Source organism: Meleagris gallopavo, chromosome 26, assembly GCF_905368555.1.
Source record: "Meleagris gallopavo chromosome 26, MGAL_WU_HG_1.1, whole genome shotgun sequence".
Taxonomy (NCBI): domain Eukaryota; kingdom Metazoa; phylum Chordata; class Aves; order Galliformes; family Phasianidae; genus Meleagris; species Meleagris gallopavo.
The window spans coordinates 1,456,434-1,475,297 of NC_139429.1; the positions used below are offsets into that span (position 1 = coordinate 1,456,434).

Genomic DNA, 18,864 nt, shown 5'->3' on the forward strand with positions numbered 1-18,864 from the left:
GTTAAGCTGAGGGCTGGCAGGACTCTAGCACAGGAGGCTCTGTCAGTGCTTCTGTTACAAATAGCGATAATAATGCTTACCTCCCTCCCCAGGGCGTCGTGGGGGTTAATTATTTAACATTTGTAAAGCACTCGCAGGGCTGGAGATGAAAGTGGGAAGTATTATTAAGAATAAACTACGTTTTGTAGGAGGTCTGGTCAGAAAATTGCGTTCGGAGTTGAAATATGGGTTATGATCGTGGGTCCCTGGAGGAGCATCTATCACAGCCTGGGATGTGTGGGAAAGGAACAAACTGAGAAAATGAAGATGTTTGGTGACTCCCTTCACTGTTGCAGCATTGGGGGGGATGGGGATGATACCCTGTGCCCCTGCTCTCTGCACAGGGTGGGTGATGCAGAAACATGGAGAAGGATATTCGATTGTTGAGGTGGTTAAAAACATAAAGGTTTGAGGCTAAGGATTCTGCATAAAGCTTTAGCATGGCCAGCCAGCATTGCTCATTGAGTCAGGAAGGTTCTGAAGGGAGAAAACTCCAAACGAGTTGCTCAGTGTGCCCTGAGGTGTGGGGATTTGGTGTGCCCAGCCCCTGGCTGCAGGTAGGTGGGGAGGTGCTTGAGGCGGAGCACAGCTCACCTGGGTGAGGTGCAGCAGCAGCTGGCAGGTAATGTGGGGCTCTGGGGGCAGGGGTTGTGTGTTGGGCAGGGGTGGGATGGTGATGGATGGGATGGGATGATGTGGATGGGATGAGGTAGGATGGGGTGAGTGACCACCCCCCTGCCTTTGGTATTGCACTGCAAATTCTGTAGCAGGGAGGGAAAGGAGCCCACCTGGTTGTCCAAAGGGTCTGTGAGTGGGTTTGGGGTGGTGGATCCTGAAATTTGGTGTTTGGGTTGAGTCCGTTAAGAGTGAAGGGTGTGGGTGGGTGAGGAAGGAGGTGCTCTCCACGGAGAGCAAAGTGGGGATATGGAGGGGTTCTGCCTGCCCCGTTGCTGGCGTGTCCCACCAGCACGTCCCAGCAGTGATGGGGGCCATGGGATGGGGTGGATAAGGATTCACCAGGCTGCACCCAGCAGTGGGACATGATGGGTGGCCGGGCAGCAACACCGGACAAGGAGGAAGTTGGAAATACAATGTAGTGCTTGGGGCTCAAATGCGGTGGAGGGGAGGAGGGCTGCTCAGGACAGGGGTCCCCATGAGTCCCCCCTGCACCTCGTGGGGCTGCCTGCAGGGAGCCCTCCCCACTGCCGGCTCTGCTCCTAGCCAAGTTGCACACAAAGGCTCTGTCTGACACCTGGACTGAGATCACCCAACGTGCACCGAAGCAGAAAGCCTTCCCCCACCCTCCAATCCCTGCGGAATTGCCCAGAAATTCCTCTTTTCATGCCTGAAAATGAGGAAGGAATGAGTCCTTCAATGCCCTTCTCCAAGGCTGGTGCCTCCCACAGCAGGGCTCTATTTTGGGAAGGTTTCTTCCTCCTTCCTACCAGCTGGAAACCAACAACATTTCAGTTTTGCAGTGCAGCCCCAGGTGCCCAATAAGCCAAGGAGCACAGGTGTGGGAGTTTTAGGTGAATAATTGCTTCTGCCTTGAGTATATCAGAATTGAAATGGTTTCTTAAATAGTTTGGTATATAAAGGTTTTTTTTCTTGAGGCATGGCGAAGGCAGTACTGTGCTGTTGGGTCACGGTGTGGGTCTGCCCAAAAACAGCCCCACATGCAGCAAAGGGGAAATGCTGCTTGTGAGGCTGGGGATTTTTCCAGGTAAATGGCAGGGGAGAAAGGAGCAGGGAGCAGTCAGGGGTTGATTGGTAAATTGGAACAGGGGTGTTCCAGAGCCGTGGAGATGAGGCACTGAGGGACGTAGGCAGTGGGCACAGAGGGTGAGGTTGGATTAGGGATCTGAGAGTTCTTTTCCAACCTTAATAGCTGCATGAGACTGCAGAAGCAGCAGCTTTGGGATGACTTCAGGACATATTATTGTCTCGCTTTCTGCCCATGGTGACTTGGTGGCACTTCTGGTGGCAGCAGTTTCGGGGTTTGAGTTGCAGTGGGAACGCAGCCCTGGGCTGGCTGAGTCCCATGGCCACCAGCACCTTGAAAAAGCACTCCAAGCTCTCAGGCAAAATGCAGAAGAAAAATGGCTTTTAAGATAGCAACACGTGTTTCCCAAAAGAGATCATTTTTAAAGTCAGATCCCGTTTCCTTAAAACCACAAATAAACAAATGCACATCGTAAAGAGAGGCAAAAGGATGACAAAGCGCCCGCCCTAAGCATCTGTCATTAAGGTGACTTTGGGTAATTTGCTTTATTGCTCAGCTTTCTCTGCCGGGCTGGGGGATGGTCACTGCTTTGTGGCCATGGGCTCACGTCCTTCCCTCAGATGGAGTAAAAGCAGGTTCTGTTTATGATGATGATTTTCAACCTAAGAGGAAAACCCCTATGTATCTTCTGTAGGCAGAAAGCTGCAGATGCAGTTGGGCTTGTAAGCGTTGCTAACAGATAATAAGATGATGGTTTCATGTCACTGGTGTGGGTGCAGGCAGATATACAAGAAAAAATGATAACAATGGGATGAAATGGCTCAGTGGGGCGTTAGGCAGACATGAATGCATCAGGGGTCTGGCTCCTGGGGGAGCGATGGAAGTGCTGCTCACACCAGAAGCAGCTCTGAGCTGCTTGGACAGATGGGGGATGTCAGACAGGAGAGCTCCTATTTGTGCCACTTTTGCAGTTTTTTCACCTGCAGAGATGTCATTATCTCATTGCTCCTCCAGACACACACTTAAACCTCCTGCACTCTCAGAATCAGCAACAGGAGGCCAGGACCTTCCCAGGAGGGTCTGAATTAGCCACGTAATTCCCAGACGTGGCACCCAGAGGCATTTCCAGCTGGGATCCGGGCGGAGCTCAACTTTTTTGCAAGCAAAGCCATTTCTCTTCATCCCTGAGTCAGCACTCCCATGGGGACTGCTGCTGTCACACCAACACGGCAGGTCCTGCAGAGAGAGAGCAGCTCTGAGCTGTCTGATTTGTGGAGGCTGAAGGGCAGAGTTAATTGCACGGGTGATGGCTGTGAGCTGTTTCCAATAGCGAACTTTAGAACGTAATTTCCAAACTGGTGACATGGAAGCAGCGCCCTGAACGAGTCATTATTGATGCACTAATAAAACCTTTGCAAGAAAAGAAAAGAAGAAAAAAGGAAAAGAGAGAAGTAAAGCAAATAAGGCACTATGGCCCCAGGATTTGGCTGAAAAGAGGAGGCACCGCCTCACATTAGGGAAGTGAGAGGAGGAAGCAAAGCCTGGTGGGCTCCTTACCATCCTCCTGACAGTGCTGGATGCTTTCCTGGGTGATTTGGTGAATTAGCTTTAAGACAAAAAGAAGCCAGCTCCTCTGGGAGGCGATAAGAGCAGAGGAAACAGTAAATCATTAAGCCAGCTTGGTGTAATGAACAGGCAGGGGGACAAAGTGCATTAATTACAAGGGATGCGGGTGTGTTGTTGAGCAGATCAGACAAGTGGGAGCATTGCAAAGTCCCGCCCTGCAGGGATGCCCGCTGTCAGTGCTCACAAATGGTGGTAGCAACAGCAGCTGCAGCTCCAGCTTTTGGATTTGGGATTTATTCCTGTTTGAAGAATTGCACCACCCCTCTGCATGTGGAGCTGCATGGGCAGACAGCAGCTGCTCAGAGCTGAAATCAGATTTGTTGGCTTTTCTTCATCCTCTAAGTGGGTTGTGCATTTAACACAGAGAATGACCTTTCAGTTTCTCCACTTTGAAGTCCATCGGGTCCTATGAACACCAACTATGAAATATAACTGCAGGAGATGGCTTGTGAAGTTATGTATCTGGCATATAGTAGAGCATTATGACGTGATGATCACAACATTTGCTGCAGGAGTGCCTTGCCATGTTGTTCTCTCAAGGCTTTGCTGTGCTTTTGGTCACTGCTTGGATTCCCCTGCACGTATGCAGTGTGGCTCATTTCTCACCACAACACACACACATTCAGCCTCGTTTGGCCCAGACCAGGTGCTCCCTTTGTTGCAGGATACAGGTAGATGCTCTGATTGCAGGTTTGTCTCCTTGAAAGGACCAAAGAGCCCATTGTATTTACCTGCTGGGCTGTGCCAGCAGAGCTGGTAAGCAGCACCTTGCTTTGATTTTGTGTTTAATTATCCAATGTTCCCACTGTCCATAAATCTCTGCTTCCAAGTCACAAAATAAGGCAGAGCCTTGCAGCACTGCTAAAGCCTTCCTGCAAAGCTGCTACCAAATACAGCAGAAAAAATGATTTTAAGCACAGCATTATCTCCCTAGCATTAAGTTCCCTCCTTTATTTTTGGCATGAAAATGTTGCAGGTATTTGATGAAGGCTCCTGCAGCACCAGCCTGATGGAAGGGGCACTGTGGCATGCAGGCAGCTGCACGCATAGAGCAGTGTTTGCAACAGAAGCAATGTTTGCCCCAAAATATGCCCTCACCATTGCAGTGGGCCGTGTCTGTGCCATGAGCTGGCTCCTTTTGGGAGCCTTAAAGGGCGGAGAGGGATCACTCAGCATCACCAGCACAGCCTCTGCTATCAATTAAAACCTCCTAATTGACCAGCCTGACACAGCCGACCTGTACCCGTGCCAAGGCAGGCCCCCAAACATATGCTTGAGCCCACATCAAAGAGCTAATCGTTTCTCCACCTAATTAAACAAACTGGCAAATGGCAAGCAGGAGCCGGCTGGGTTTTAATTGCTGTGGTTCTCCTAGGAAACAGGTCCCTCTGCTCCTGCAGCCCTGCACTGTGCTGGCACTGAGGGCTGAGCTGAGCTCTGCTGGGAGCCACAGTGCCTGGTGATGCTCAGGGGGAACACTGGTGCAGCTGGTTTGGGTTGGGGGGCATTTCTGAAGGTTTGTTTTTCACCAAACCCTTTGGCTTGGTGCATTTGTGTTGAAGCAATTCCAATTGTTCAAATCCTTCTGTACGAGCTAAACAATCCAAGTGATGTTTATTTGCAGCAAACCTGCCAGTTCTCCCCATTTGTTGGCCTTCCTGCCCAGTCCCAGCTCTGCAGGGGATGCTCTTGCTCAAAAAGGGAGGAACAACCCCAAGGTTCAAGCAGGGATGCCAGAGATTGCAGCAGGGACAGGGCCTCTGCTAGACCAGCCTGGGCTTTGGTCCTTCCAGTCCTCCCCAAAAGGCAAAGGGAACAAAGCTTTTGTTTTTCCCCACAGCATCACACCGGATACCAATGTGATTTGTGTAATGGTAGTGTTTTTCTTTGCCTTCTAGTCAGAGGACGTTGTCAGCATGGCAAACTTCAAGGGCCATGCACTTCCTGGCAGTTTCTTCCTGGTCTTTGGGCTCTGGTGGTCTGTGAAATACCCACTGAGGTACCTCAGCCAGAAAGCAAGCAAAAAGTCCAAAAATAATTACTGCTTCCAGCGAGTGGATGCCATTGAAGGAGGAGTTAAAATCACCTTTGCTCTAATAGGTAAGAGCTATGTTGAGTTGGCAATGCCAACAGCTTCCCATGCTGTAGTAATGACCATTGTGGAGTCCTCACTCCAGAGGAACTGGTCCAGATGTAGAAGGATGCATCTCCTTGATGCTCATCTTGTGTTGAGAGACCAAATCTCACATCCCTTCCCAAAGCTGAGCTACCATTAAGGCAGCCAGTTCCTGACCCAAGTCAGTGGCTGTTGCCTTCAGAAAGCCCTCGCAGCAACCAGCAGCACCAAACCACCGTTGCATATAAGCCACGATCTTGTATGCCCACGCAGGGATGCTGGCAGAACAGTTCGTCCCCGATGGGCCCCATTTGTACCTCTACAGTGGGGAGAAACGTGACTGGGTGAAGCTGATGAACTGGCAGCACACCACCATGTACCTCTTCTACGGCCTCTCCGGGGTGGTGGACATCTTCACCTACGTCTGCAGCACGGTGCCGCGGGGTCTGGACCGCCTGATGCTGTCCGTGGCTGTGTTTGTCGAAGGTCAGTAGGAGATAGGAGGCATCTTGTTGGGTGAGTCGCAGTGAGAACAAAATTTGGCAGACTGAGATATCGCCCTGGACATCCCTGAAGACAGGACAGGTCTGATATATTATCAACAGATTGTCTGCTGCAAGATGAGAAATATAGGCATTGATGCATCCTGGCTCTCCTGGTTTGGGGTTTCTGGTGTGACAGCAGGCTGAGTTTCCTTGTTATGATGAATTGCTGGTGGATACCCCATCTATCTTACATCCACTGAGCTGTTTGCATGCCCCGTGCTCCCCCCAAGGGCCATTAATTGTGCTGCAGGCATCATCATTCTCATCTGCTTGCATCGCAAGTGGCAAATTGAAGTGACCTATTCTGGCTTCAGCACATCATGAATATCATTACGTCTTCAGACTGTCTTGCTATTGTGAGCCTGGATTTCAGACCTGTTGGCTCACACGAGGCAGGAAGAAGACACTAGGAAATGAAGTTCCGGTTTACGTTAGTGAGAAAAATTGGTGGTGGGTGGGTGGTTGGACAAGATGATCGTAGAAGTCTTTTCCAACCTTGGTGATTCTATGATTCTGATATTTTCTTTTCCCTTATCTCAGTGGTTTTTGAAGCACAGCACAGGCAGGTCAGCAGGTAATGTTTAGCATGTAAGAAAAGGGAGTCACAGAATCATAGAATATCCTGAGTTGGAGGGAACCCATAAGGATCACTGAGTCCAACTCAATGTACCCAGGAAACGTATCTCAAAGGAGACCCAGGTGCTCCCTATGGCCACACAACTCACGTGACATTAAGAAACGATTTCACTTCCACGTCCTCCTAGATTGCTAATTTGATATAAATTAGGGGCTCACTTTTCCCATCTGATAAAGCTCCCTGAGAGCTGGTGGGGCGTGATTTACTCTCAGTGGTGGTGGTCAGTATGGTTGATGCTACCCTAAGCATGGCGCTTGTTTTGGCAGGTTGTCTCTTTTATTACCACGTCCTTCACCGCCCCATGCTGGATCAACACATCCACTCCCTGCTGCTCATCGCCATATTTTCGGGGGCCTGCAGCACCATGCTGGAGGTCTTCCTCAGGGACAACATCGTGCTGGAGATGTTCAGAGCCGGCGTCACCATCGTCCAGGGAACGTGGTTCTGGCAGGTCAGGGCTGGCTCCTCCTGTGGAGCAGAGCACTGTGGTGGGAGAGCCGTGTGGAGAGGAGAAGGAGCCGTGCATCACGTCTCAGTCATGCATCTCTAAAGAATAACTTTGCAAGGCTCACTTCATAAGTAGATCATAACCCAGAGTGAAAATTTACTCATTGCAGGTCATCTCTGATGGCTGCTCTGGCTGAGGTGGCTGTTTGTCTTGGCTTATTGCTTCTCTGGGGGAAAAGGCGAGTGCTCACAGTAAGCAAGAGGTGTTCTGCAGTATCTGACAACCAAGTCCTAATGGCTTAATGTATCTAATGTACCCTGCAGCACTCCCTGTGGCTCAGTGGAAAGATGCAGTCCCCACCAAGCAGTCAAATGGCTGAGTGAAAGCACGGCCACCTGCTCGCTTTGGTGGTGGAGATGCAAAGAGATCAGCTAGAGAGAACTGCTCCCAAAACTCAGCTGCCAGCAACAAATGTGAGCTCTCCTCCTCTGCCTCAGCCCCACAACTGCTGTATTAACTCAGAGCAGACCTTATCCAGGGATGTGAAACACCAAAAGCACTGCACAGCTGCCCAGGGAGTGGTGGGGTCCCTGGGGGGGTTCCATAACCATAGGGATGTGGCACTGAGGGATGTGGGCACAGCTGGGGTTGGACATCTCAGAGGTCTTGTCTGTCTTTAATGGTTCTATGATTCTATGGTTCTATGATCCTATGACTCTAAATTCGGAGGGCTAGGAGTCTGCAATGCAGAGAGACAACTGTAAGCTTCAAAGCTCCTGTAGCAGCTTCTCATGCCTCCAGAATATCTCAGAAGGTCAGGAAGCGAAAACACCGTTTGCAAACCAGCCCAGGCTCATGTCTCAGGACATTGATTTCCCCCCAAGCTAACAAAGTTCTCGTCCCACCCAGGTCGGGGTCGTGCTGTTCCAGCCATGGGGAGGTCCCATGTGGGATGAAAGCGACCACAGCAACATCATGTTCCTCACCATGTGCTTCTTCTGGCACTGGGCGGCCGCAGTGGTCATCCTGGCTGTGAACTACAGCATTGCTTACAGGTACTGCTGGCGCTTGGGCTTGGGAGGAGCAGGTTTGGGAGAGATGTGCAGTGAGCAGCTGGCCCTGGTGTGCAAAGCCACAGCTGGATGCACAGCCTGTGCCTGCTGCAGGTTTCAGAGCACAGCAACAAATGTATGCTTTAGTTGTTGAATGTACAGAATGCAAAATAGGGGCAGCAAGAGGCACAGGCACTGAGCATGGAGAAGGCAAGAAAGCACGACCCCGAGCTGCTCTGCAAGCTGTGCACTGTTGCTGCTCTGCACCGGGTGCTGGCTGACACCTGAAAGTCAGCATTTAATTCAATAGAAAAACCAAAGCCTTTCCACCACCACCCAACTCCCACCCTGTCTTTGTCCCCTCCCTCACAAGGATTTCGATGCATTTGACCTTCCTTGAGCTGTTAACAAGAACGCCAGATTTTTAGGACCTCTATAGCAGTTTATCCCCTTCTGTGTGCTCTGGGGTTTGGCTGTCAGTGATGTCTTGCCCCGTGTGTTGCAGCTGCATGCAGCGGTGTGGGAGAGGCAGTGGAGAGCCCTACATCAGCCTGGGGGTCCGGAAGCAGAAGGGTGATATGGGCTCCCAGGCTGCATTCCTGAATGGATCGGATGAAGAGTGAGGAGAATGCAACCTCCTCCTGCAAACTGGAGAAGAATCAGCTTTCCAGAAGAAAAAAATACACAACAAAACCTAACAAAATGTCTGGGGAGAGCAGAGAGGGGCTGCCCTTGTGCTGCTTGGAATCCTATTGTGTGCATGGTGGTCTCTGCCCTCTGTTGTACCGATACACCAGCTCTGACACAAGCACTGATTGCAGTGATTTTAGCAACAAAATGAAGCACAGAAATTGACTGTTAAGATAGATCCATAGGGATGGCATCCTTTGGCCTTCCCAACTCTCCCACTGGCCCAACCTGCTATGTTGCAAGGCAGGAAAGCTCCATGCTGGGGTCAGGTCCTCCAGCACCCCCACACCACAGCATCATCCCAAGGAGGGAATCGAAGGAGTGATATGAAATTACATCAGATTTGCCACACCACAGCTTTGTCGTACACAGCAGGAATTTTATTGCCAAAGCTGTGAACTGAAGACATTTTAAAAACAGTTTTCTATTCACTAAAAATTCTTAAAGAGGGAATAAATATGAAGCAAAAATGCTTTCAGTCTGATAAATTAAGGAGTGTGTAACAGTGGCTCTCAGACCTGCGGAGCCCTGTGAGATGCGTGGCTGAGCACCAGGACCCACCAAACAGCCCTGATTTCCATAAGCAAATTCCCCACAGCTGGGAAAGTGTGATGAAATGGGTGCACGTTGTGTCCCCAGCCCATCTGTGCCGGATAATTCCTGGCAAAAAGATCACTTCCCAGGTAAGAGAAAAGCAGACACTCAGCCTCCCTGGGTTTCCAGCCTTTGGAGCAGGTTTGTTCCGTAGTGCTCATTTTCAGGAGGCTCAAATGGGCTCAATGCAAAGGGAATTTAGCAGCAGAGCATTTCACCTCTGCAGATCTGTCTGATTAATGCCACACAGTGAAGTGCCACGAATTGTACCTGGAGGGTACCAGCAGATGCTCGTTCTGCTATGGCTGGGGGCAGCTTTCCCCAAAGCACACAGTTCTCCTCTCTGCTGTGATACAAGACCCGGGGACGGCAATCAGGAGGAGTTCTTGGAGCTCTTTTCTGACGTTAACGATTCTGTGATTCCACGACAGCACCGTGCAGCCAGCAGCTCCTCACCTCACTGCGGGGCGGCACACCGAGCACCTCGGGGGCTCCAGGGGGGCGGAAAGTAAACCTAAACGGGCAGCAAAAGCAGCTCGGTGCGATGCTGGGAACAGAAAAGCCAACGCCACTCCTTCCACCCCACGGCCACACGAGGGCAGAGCTGCGAGGAGCTGCGGGCGGAGGGCACCTTGGGCGCCGTTCCCCCCAAGCGAGGGGATGCCGATGGAAGCCGACCCCCCGACCCCCCCCCCTCAGCATCCCCTCGTCCCCACCTCACGCTTTTCCTCTCCGTAGCTGGAATAGCTCTGTCTGCCTCATTAACTCCCGGCCCTACAAACGTCCTCCGGTGTGGTGCTCGTTAATTTGTTTTCCTGCTCGGGAATGTGTTCTTTTCCGAGGTATGAAGGTCAGCAAAGGAGGAGAGAGGCAGGCTGTGACTGTACAGAAAACACAGGAGGAGCGTGGTTTGGGGGGAGAATTAACAACTTATGTTTTAGTTGAAAAACATGTTTGTAAATAGCTGAGGTACCCAAAGAAGGGCGTGAATTGTTCTGGGCAGTTATTGAGCACAATAAGAGCTCCAGAGATGGTTTATTATACATCAGGCACAACCAAAAGCCATCCTCACATTTATTTCTTACGTGACAGACATTCCAGAACAATTCTAAATGATATATATCGCTTTTAACGGCCTTGCTTTCGTCCTATAGGATTCTATATAGCATATGGAGCCATATAAATTCAATTATCCATTAGCATCTTGAAACTCGGTGCTGGGCTCAGTGTTGGTGCAGCTGGAGTGGGGGGCCTTTGGAGGGCTGTATTGCCTGGGGTTGGTTTTGGGCAGCTTGGTTTTTGCTGCTGGATGGCACTGGTTGGGGCACAGGGATGCTGATGTTCCCACAATAGGAAATCTGCTCGTTCAAGGCAGGAAAGAGCTGCAGGTGCTCTATCTAGCCCCGTTTCTTCAGCATGCCAGGAGAACACAGAACATCACCCCAGAGCACCAAGTATCCCACACCTTGCTGTCCTCCTACCCACCAGCCTCATCCCGTGCTTTTCACCAGAGGTAGGATCTACCACTGCCACTCTCTGTGGCTGCATTTATGGAAAGCTGAAGGGACGGCGTAGGATGCAGCACAAGCCCAGCCTATGCTTCTACCACCTGCTTCACCTCCCCTGTTGCCTGTTTATGAAAGCCTGTCTTAGCATTCGTCATAATAATAATAATACTTTGCACTTCCCTAACAACCATCCATCTGCAGAGCCCGAGCTGCTGGCAAACCTTTAATTAGATCGTGCCTCCCACCACCCCCAGGAAGCAGGCAAACATTATCACATTTTTTCATTAGCACTGAGGCCGGTGATGAACCTTCAGGGAGAGGATGTTGCAGTTACAGCCAAGAAAAGAAGAAATAATTAAAAATGAAATGGAGTTCCTTTTGCTGTTTAGCTTTGAAAACATCAGGGCTGGAGCCCAGGGAGGGCAGGCGTTGCTGGGACCATCCCATAATACTCCCCTGTCCCCCAGCAGTCTGCAGCTGGGGAGCTGTAGTGCTGCTCACTGAGCTCAGCCCTTCAGGCAGTGATTTCAGCACACGGTGTGGTTGATCCTCCATGAGTCTGGGGTCTGCTGTCATTTATCCCACCTTATCGTCGGCACTTATCCTCACTTTTCATTATAGGGATTGTTTCAATGGCTAGATCCCCTTTTCCCCAAGCATTTCAAACCCCAGCTCTCCCCAAGGACTCTCACAAACAGACCGGTAAGCACTTGATTACCATTTGCCCTTTCTATGAGACCTTTCCCTGCTTGCTGTGCTCCTGCTGGCTCTTTAAGCTCTCTTCCAAAAGGCACCTTCAGCTCCCAGCAGCTGTGCCTTGTTTTCTCCCCTCTCCCTCCAGCTCTGGCCTCCCACTGCTGGAAGTGTTTTGTTCCTTCTGCTTGCCACCAGCTTTGAGATTAGCTGGTTTTTGGGGGGATGTTGCTTTGTAGGGCTGGATGAGGAAAGGAAGGAAGGAAAGGAAGGCAGAAATGAGAGCTGAGTTACAGAGAGGCTGCTGAAGGTGCTGCTGCTCTCTGCCAGAAATCTGGGTGCTCTGTTATTTTCAGGGAGAGTCTGTAAGGAGAGCTGCTATGGGGACTTGAGGAGAGCACTTGTACCCTACAAGGTGCTGCAGCCCTGTTTTGGTGATGCTGCACGTTCTGGCATCCCCTCTAAGCTGAAGGCTCCTGTTGCAGCATGCTCAGCTCCCTTTCTGCCCGTGCAGAATGATGAGCAGCACCTGTGGGTGAAAGCACTGTGCTCCTGTCCCTATGTGCATGTCCCCTCCCTGCCAGCACTGAGTTTCCTCCTGCTGGATGGAGCTTTGCACGCTCTGGAGCTGCCTGCAGGAAAGCTGGAGGCCTGCACTGCATGGCAGCATGCCAGCAGCTGCCTGTTTTTCCTCCTTCCTCCTTCTTGCTATTGCTGATATGGAGATAAGTTGTGTAAAAGGGCTCCTGGCTATGGCTCAGTGGCCTTTATGGCTGTGCAGGAGAGCAGCCCTGGGGGAGGCTGCTTGTGTTGTTTCCCCTCCTGCTATTCCAGCCTTAGGGCTTCCCTTGGGTGCTGGCTTATGTGTGCAGCTCTTGACGGGGCACAACTTATCCTGCAGCCCGAATGGGGGATTTGGGAGTTGCATGGGGCCCTATGATGTGCACCCACATGTGTTGCGACCCAGAGAAATACTGAGTTGTGACTGAACCGAGTGCTTTTTGTTGCCTACATCTGCTCCTTGGGCAGGGCTCAAGATGGGGATGCTGTGGGGTCACAGTATCTGTTTACCTCGAGGCACTTCATTCATTGCTCATCCATGCAACTGGTGAGGTGAGAAGGCTGGATGTGCAGGGATTACTTTGCATGTTGGTATGGTTTGTGTCTGCAAATGCTTAACGCTGGGCAGCACTGAGTATCAGACAAGAAAAAGGAGCAAAACCAGGCTGCTGTGTGCTGCAGAGTCTGCTCTGGGGGGCAATGGGGCCAATTCTTCTCTCCCCCTCTTGGTTTCTGTGGGCTGGAGATGGAGCCCACAAGGGCTCTGCTTTGATTTCAGAGCAATGACCCCAAACTCCAGCTCACAGGCACCTTTCATATGGCATAATCTCTGTATAACCCCATGCAAAGATTACTGTGCCCTAATCAGGGAACTCTGAGCCCTTCCAGCAGAACCTGGCCTCGTTGCTGCCACCTCTTCATTGGCTCTTTCCCCAGTCATCCAGAAAATAACATCATAACTGAATACACATGATCACCACGGGAAGGAGAATCGGCTGCTCTTCCCAATTTAGTGGCAAACTGTGGGATGCTCCTCGCTGCTGGCAGATCCAGGTGTCCCCTATTGTGAAACCACAACTGAGTCAGTGCTGCAAGCCGGCCTGTGGGGAGCCCAGCTCCAAACATCCTGTCCGAGGGCCACCTCCCTGCCTCACCTCTGCCTTTATCTGCCCCTTCTGAGTAACAACGCGTCTGGCGAGGGAGAAGGACAGGCAGAAGCTGCAGGTAAAATCTCTTTGCCCATAAAGGGGGGCCAAGCTGCTGTGTGTGGCACGGATGTGGCTCCTGGAGCTTGGGAAGGGCTGTGGGGAGCCCAACTCTGTGATGGTTTTGTGTGATGGTGGCTGCTGGAAGGCTGTTGGGGTGGTGGTGGTAGAGGCAGCCTTCTGCTGCTCTGCAGCGTTGGGGCTTCTCTGGGGAGCTCTCAGATTCTGGGGTCGTGGGGAGGATTTGCAGGAGGAGAAGGGAGAGGTGGGGATTTCTGCTCAAGAGAGAAGTGCCCACAAGGCTCTGCAGAGGTAGAGGAGGAACTGCAGAGAGGGGTGTGTGGGAAAGGCTCTCCAGAGCCCATCGCTCAGCTTGGAGGATGCTGGATGCTGCCCTGGATGCTGCCCCTCACACCCGTGGGTACTCACACATCCATCTCTGCCTGGGGCCAAAACCACCCATGGTGCTGCTTTGCTGATGTGCGACGGAGCTTGAGGGGACAGCCTGGCAGCTGGGCAGAGCTGCAGTCCTGCCCACACCAGGCAGTCAGCTGTGCCATAAGGAGAGCAGCTCCCGTCTGGCTGCTGCAGGAGGGCACTGCAGCCTGCGAGCTGCAGGGAGAGAAAGACAGCACAGGTAACAACTCCTGACTGCAGCCATGTTTCACGTCCTCTGACAGGCACAGTAGCTTGCAGGGAAAATAAATAACCCAGCACTGCACTCTGGGGCTGCGACTCGCCTGGAGCCTCACCAGCTTGTGTGGGAGAATTTGGGTGCTGGGCTGGGTTTGGCCCTACTGGGACGTGCTGCACCTCGAATGTGTGAGCTGTGAGAGTGGTTTGTTGCTTGGAAACGTGTCTGGTTTCTCTAAGAAATAGTGGCTGTTCCTTAAAATAAGTTTTTGTTGTTGATTTTTTTTCCTTTCTCTGAGAGGGATGAATTCAAGCCTGTGCTTGACCAAAGGGTTGGGATGGGGAATCTCGACTACTTGAAAGATAAACCTCTGGTTGTCATTTGGATGCCTGGGTGCTGGAAGGTCTCTGCTCTCCTCTTCTCCTCCTCCATGGAAAGCTAACGCTGTGGCTGTGTCCTAATCCAGGTACAGTCCTGACCCCAGCTTCAGGCTGTTGTCATTGCAGTTTGCATCCCTGTAGGACAATGGTAACATTTGGTTATATATCATGCAATTGTGCACCGCTTAAATGTGATTTAAGAGCATTTATTTTTAGTCACTTCAGCACGTGGATGTGTGTGCAAGGAAGATAAGTGCCCTGGATGGGTGTCCAGGCTATAATCAGCAGAGACACGGTCCCTCCTGGGGCACGATCCACCTCATCCTACTGCTGAGGTACAGCAGAGAACCCGAACCAACTGCTGGGATGAGGCAGCTCTCATCAACCCTAAGGGCTGTTGAGTCATTTCCCTGCCATGAGGAAACCTTAGCATGGCACAAAGAGTCCCAGGCCTTCCCCAGATCACCCATCCTGGGTGATGGATGCTGATGCTCTGGAATCCACAAGCTGCCCAACACTGCAGCCTCAGCCTGGCCAGGGATGTCTTGCAGAGCTCTCCCACACCCGAGGCACTTGCCACGCCACATCCTACCCTTATTTCACAGTGCTAATTACTTTCTCGTGTGGGAGGACTTGGAGAACGTGCTGGAGTTGTTCATCCAGCCTCTGCCATTTCCTTTGGTATTTATAAACACGACGAGGATGTATTTGTGATGCAAGGGCCCCCTGATGCAAGTTGGTGTGGCAGCTTTTCTACAGATGAGTAATGCTTTCTTCCACCCAAAGACCAGAGGTGGAGAAGGAGCAGAAAGGCTGCGAGAAGGGCAGGAGTGAGGGCTCCTCGGGTGGTAGATGTATACAGAGAGTGTGGAGAGATGTCTTGCTCACGTTTGGCACAGAGGTTGCGTGGAACATGCATGAGGCTCTTCTGGGCCCCAGCACCCACGTTGTCACGGCTCACTGTGAGGCTTTGGCTGATGGGAGCTGCTGGGTACTCCAGCTGGATTCACACCCAGCGATTATCTGGTTGGGAAGGAGCTTATGTTCCGAGGAAATAATTGCCATGCTGCTTTTTATTAGCAGAAGCATTGTTACGGGACCTCAAAGCATGGAGCTGCCATGTTTTCTGGAGTGTTAACATCATTTTTTTGTCACAAAGAAGTTGAGATGACTGAAACATAGATACAGAGGTGATACACGTGATAGCAGCTTCTCCTTTAGGCACCGCATCTCTGGCATTCCCTGTTGCATTGGATGGTGCAGCTCCCCAGGAGGCTGAGCAAGCTCTAGGGGTAACCTGAGTCTGTTTGTCCCTACAGACAGCAGGAGTGATCCCAATGCCAACGAGTTTCCTTGGCAGCGCCCTCCGGGGCACCTTCTTCTTCATCTTTGGTCTCTGGTGGTCGGTGCGATACCCCCTGAAGTATCTCAGAAGGAAAACAAATGCTGAGAACCAGCCAAGCTATGGGCTCCGGCGTGTGGAAGTCTTTGAAGGGGCAGTCAAAGCTTTCTTTGCCCTGGCAGGTAAGGGCTGAGGAGTCCCTGTGCTGTCACCTACTGCCAGCTCATTGAGGGCTGTCACGGTGGGACACAGCTGTTGCTGTGTGGGAGAACTTGAGGAAAAGCTAGTAGCATGGTCTGCTACCATCCCTATCAATATTACTGGGCGGATATCACTATGAATTCCGCATCTCAAAGAAATATTTCCAAGTTTACCCTTTCCTTCTTGTAAAAGGAAAACGTGACCTTTCTGCCCTCTTCCTAGGGATCCTGGTGGAGCAGTTTGTCCCCTCTGGTCCTCACCTGATGCTGTACAGCCCCAAGACGCACAGCTGGACGGACCTCACGCATTGGCACTACACCACCATGTACCTCTTCTTCCTCCTCTCTGGCATCGTGGATGTGGTCTCACACTCACCACTCAAACTGCCATTGGGTTTAGATCGGCTCTCGCTGTCCGTGGCTCTGTTCATGGAAGGTGAATGGGGGGAAGGCTGGGGTGTCACCAGCATGCAGCAACCAGAAACTCCCAGGTTGCATTTTGGTGTGGTGTGCTCCATGTGCACAAGGGTTCGGACTTCTGGTGATGAGCAGCTTGCTCTCTCCAGCATCACAAAAATGCACTGACCCTTCTAACACAAAGGGACAAATCCTGATGCAAAGCTCTCTGATGCCTTAAGAACCCATTGCTGGGCCCCTCCTGGCTGGGACACAGGGATGCCTGTGGCTCTAGCTGTGCCCCTAAGCTACGGCTTGGTGGTCCCCAAAGCTGGGAGCTGCACAGTCCCTGCAGAACAAGGTGATAGCAGTTGGCTGTTTGCTGCTTGACCCTTCCCATCAGGCAGATCTTAGCAACAACTACAGCATGGCTGTAATATTCAGTTCTGTTGTTGTTTTTTTTTATATTTAAAAGACAGAAACAAATCCCAGAGCATCCTTTCCTAACTAAGTGTTGATTTCTGTCAGGTTTGCTCTTCTGCTTCCGTAACTATGGTGATGCTGCACTGGACCAGCACCTCCACTCACTGTTGGCCTTCGCTATTTTTGCTGGAGCCCTCTGTGTCCTCCTGGAGGTGTTTCTCCGAGATCACATCATCCTGGAGTGCCTCAGGACCAGCACATTCCTTCTGCAGGGCTCCTGGCTCTGGCAGGTCAGTGGGAACTCAGCGCTCCCCTCCGAGCTGTGGGCTTTGCCCCAGGAAGGAGCAGGGATGCTGTGACCATAAGGGTAGGAAACCACTCTCATGATTTTCCATTCTTATTATGAGTAATGTTCCAAGTAATGTTTGGATCCCTTCCTCCAAGATGAGCACCCCCTGACCCTGCCAGTTTGGCTGATGAGAGCACTGAGGCGGTGTGCTGGCTGCTACAGGGATTATTTTGTCTCCATCTCATGGCAAGCTGCAGCAGCAAAGGGATCAAAACAGGAGGAAAAGCATTGAACAATCATAGAATGTCTTAGGTTGGAAGGGACCTTTAGATCATCAATATACTACAGCCTGATGCTTCTGCCTAACATCTCTGTCTGTGAGCAGATCGGGTTTGTGCTGTCCCCTCCCTGGGGAGGACCGGGCTGGGACCAGACTGACAGCAGCAATTTCTCATTCCTCACCATGTGCTTCTGCTGGCACTATGCAGGAGCCCTCATCACCCTGGCAGCCAACGCGGCCGTGTCACGCTGGTACGTGAGCCCCTCCAAACCAAAACCTCTCTGGGAAACCCAACGTTGTGTTATGAGTTATGAAAATCGTGCGTCTGCGTGGAGCAGGGGCTGCTGGAAGGGAGGGGGAAGGCTGGGTGCTCAGCATCCTTCCTGATGGGTTGGGGTGAGCAAACAGCTCTGCTGCCTGCCTCCTCCTGAGCCGTGTTCCTGTCCCTCCCCACAGCTGCAATGAATCCTGCCAGCTGCGATTCGGGGACATCGACGTGGAGTTGGACTGCGGCCTGTGCATCCGCAAGAAGGGCTCTGGTGGGGCACTGCTGCCCGAGGGCGGCACTGAGGAGAAGTGAGGCCTGCAGTGGCCAGTGGCATCTCCTCCTGCTGCTCTGGGGGTCTTGAGATGAACTTCTGAGTTCTGTTTGGTTAAACTGGAAGCAGCAGAAGCAGGAGGTTGAGCCCCAAAGCTGAGCTGCTCCTGCGTGCTCCCGGCCCCCTCTGACAGCGAGGAGTTTGCCATTTTCACAGGACTGGTTTGCTGGCAGGCAATGTGCCTGGTTGGGCTGTCTCTGAAGCCAGCAGGAGGGATGCAAACTGCCCCCTGAAAGCAGCTCCTGGTGCCTGCTGCTCGCTGTGCCGTTAGCAGAGGGGTTTTGTACAAAGCTTTGCATGCACAGAGTGTACACGGTCCCAAATAAAGTGCTATAATAAACCTTCTTATGGATCTCCTCACTATGCCTTGAGGTTGGAAGCACTGCAAGGTGATGTTTGGCTGCTGGGCTGTTTGGGAGTGAATGGAGTACTGGTTGGGGCTGCTGGAGAGCAGGGGCACACAGCTGCAGCCCTGCAGGTTTAGATCAGAATGAGAGGCAGTTTTGGAGCAGGCAATTGGAGCACAAGGATGTGGTGTGCCCAGGAGATGGGGCCTTGCTTTTCTCCTAGGTCTCTCACTTGGCTTGCAGCTGGACAGCAAGGAATCGCTTCCTGCCACTGAGACCAAAACCGAGCTGAGAAGTTGTCATTAAACAGGATTAATGAGAGAAGAGAAAGTTCATCGATGGTGCCACGTCCCCTTCCAAGGGCTAGGTGAGATGGCTTAGTCCACACCTCCACAGACACCACCAGGCCCTGGGGGAGAGCCCACCTGCCCAGGACAGTGCCATTCCCAGCCCTGCAAGGCCCCTGCAAATGGTATTCACTGCCCCTATGGGACCAGAAGCAGGGCCATGCAGTCGGCTCATTATGGACTGGTTGCC

The 18,864-nt window shown here is 51.8% G+C and overlaps 2 protein-coding genes across 2 annotated transcripts; both read left to right on the forward strand.

Annotated features, from left to right (window-relative positions):
- The first annotated feature begins 503 nt into the window (after positions 1 to 503).
- Positions 504 to 9,348, forward strand: TMEM45B (transmembrane protein 45B). Its single transcript, XM_003212672.5, has 6 exons — positions 504 to 661; positions 5,287 to 5,488; positions 5,778 to 5,990; positions 6,953 to 7,137; positions 8,044 to 8,189; positions 8,692 to 9,348. Exons 2-6 carry the CDS (start codon positions 5,305 to 5,307, stop codon positions 8,807 to 8,809), a joined length of 846 nt encoding a protein of 281 aa, XP_003212720.2. The 5' UTR covers positions 504 to 661; positions 5,287 to 5,304; the 3' UTR covers positions 8,810 to 9,348.
- Positions 9,349 to 9,478: 130 nt separating this feature from the next.
- LOC100546884 (transmembrane protein 45B-like) lies at positions 9,479 to 18,487 on the forward strand. Its single transcript, XM_085209249.1, has 5 exons — positions 9,479 to 15,975; positions 16,217 to 16,429; positions 16,918 to 17,102; positions 17,487 to 17,632; positions 17,838 to 18,487. The coding sequence occupies exons 1-5, from the start codon at positions 15,789 to 15,791 to the stop codon at positions 17,959 to 17,961; spliced, it is 855 nt and encodes a 284-aa protein (XP_085065375.1). The 5' UTR covers positions 9,479 to 15,788; the 3' UTR covers positions 17,962 to 18,487.
- Positions 18,488 to 18,864: the final 377 nt, after the last annotated feature.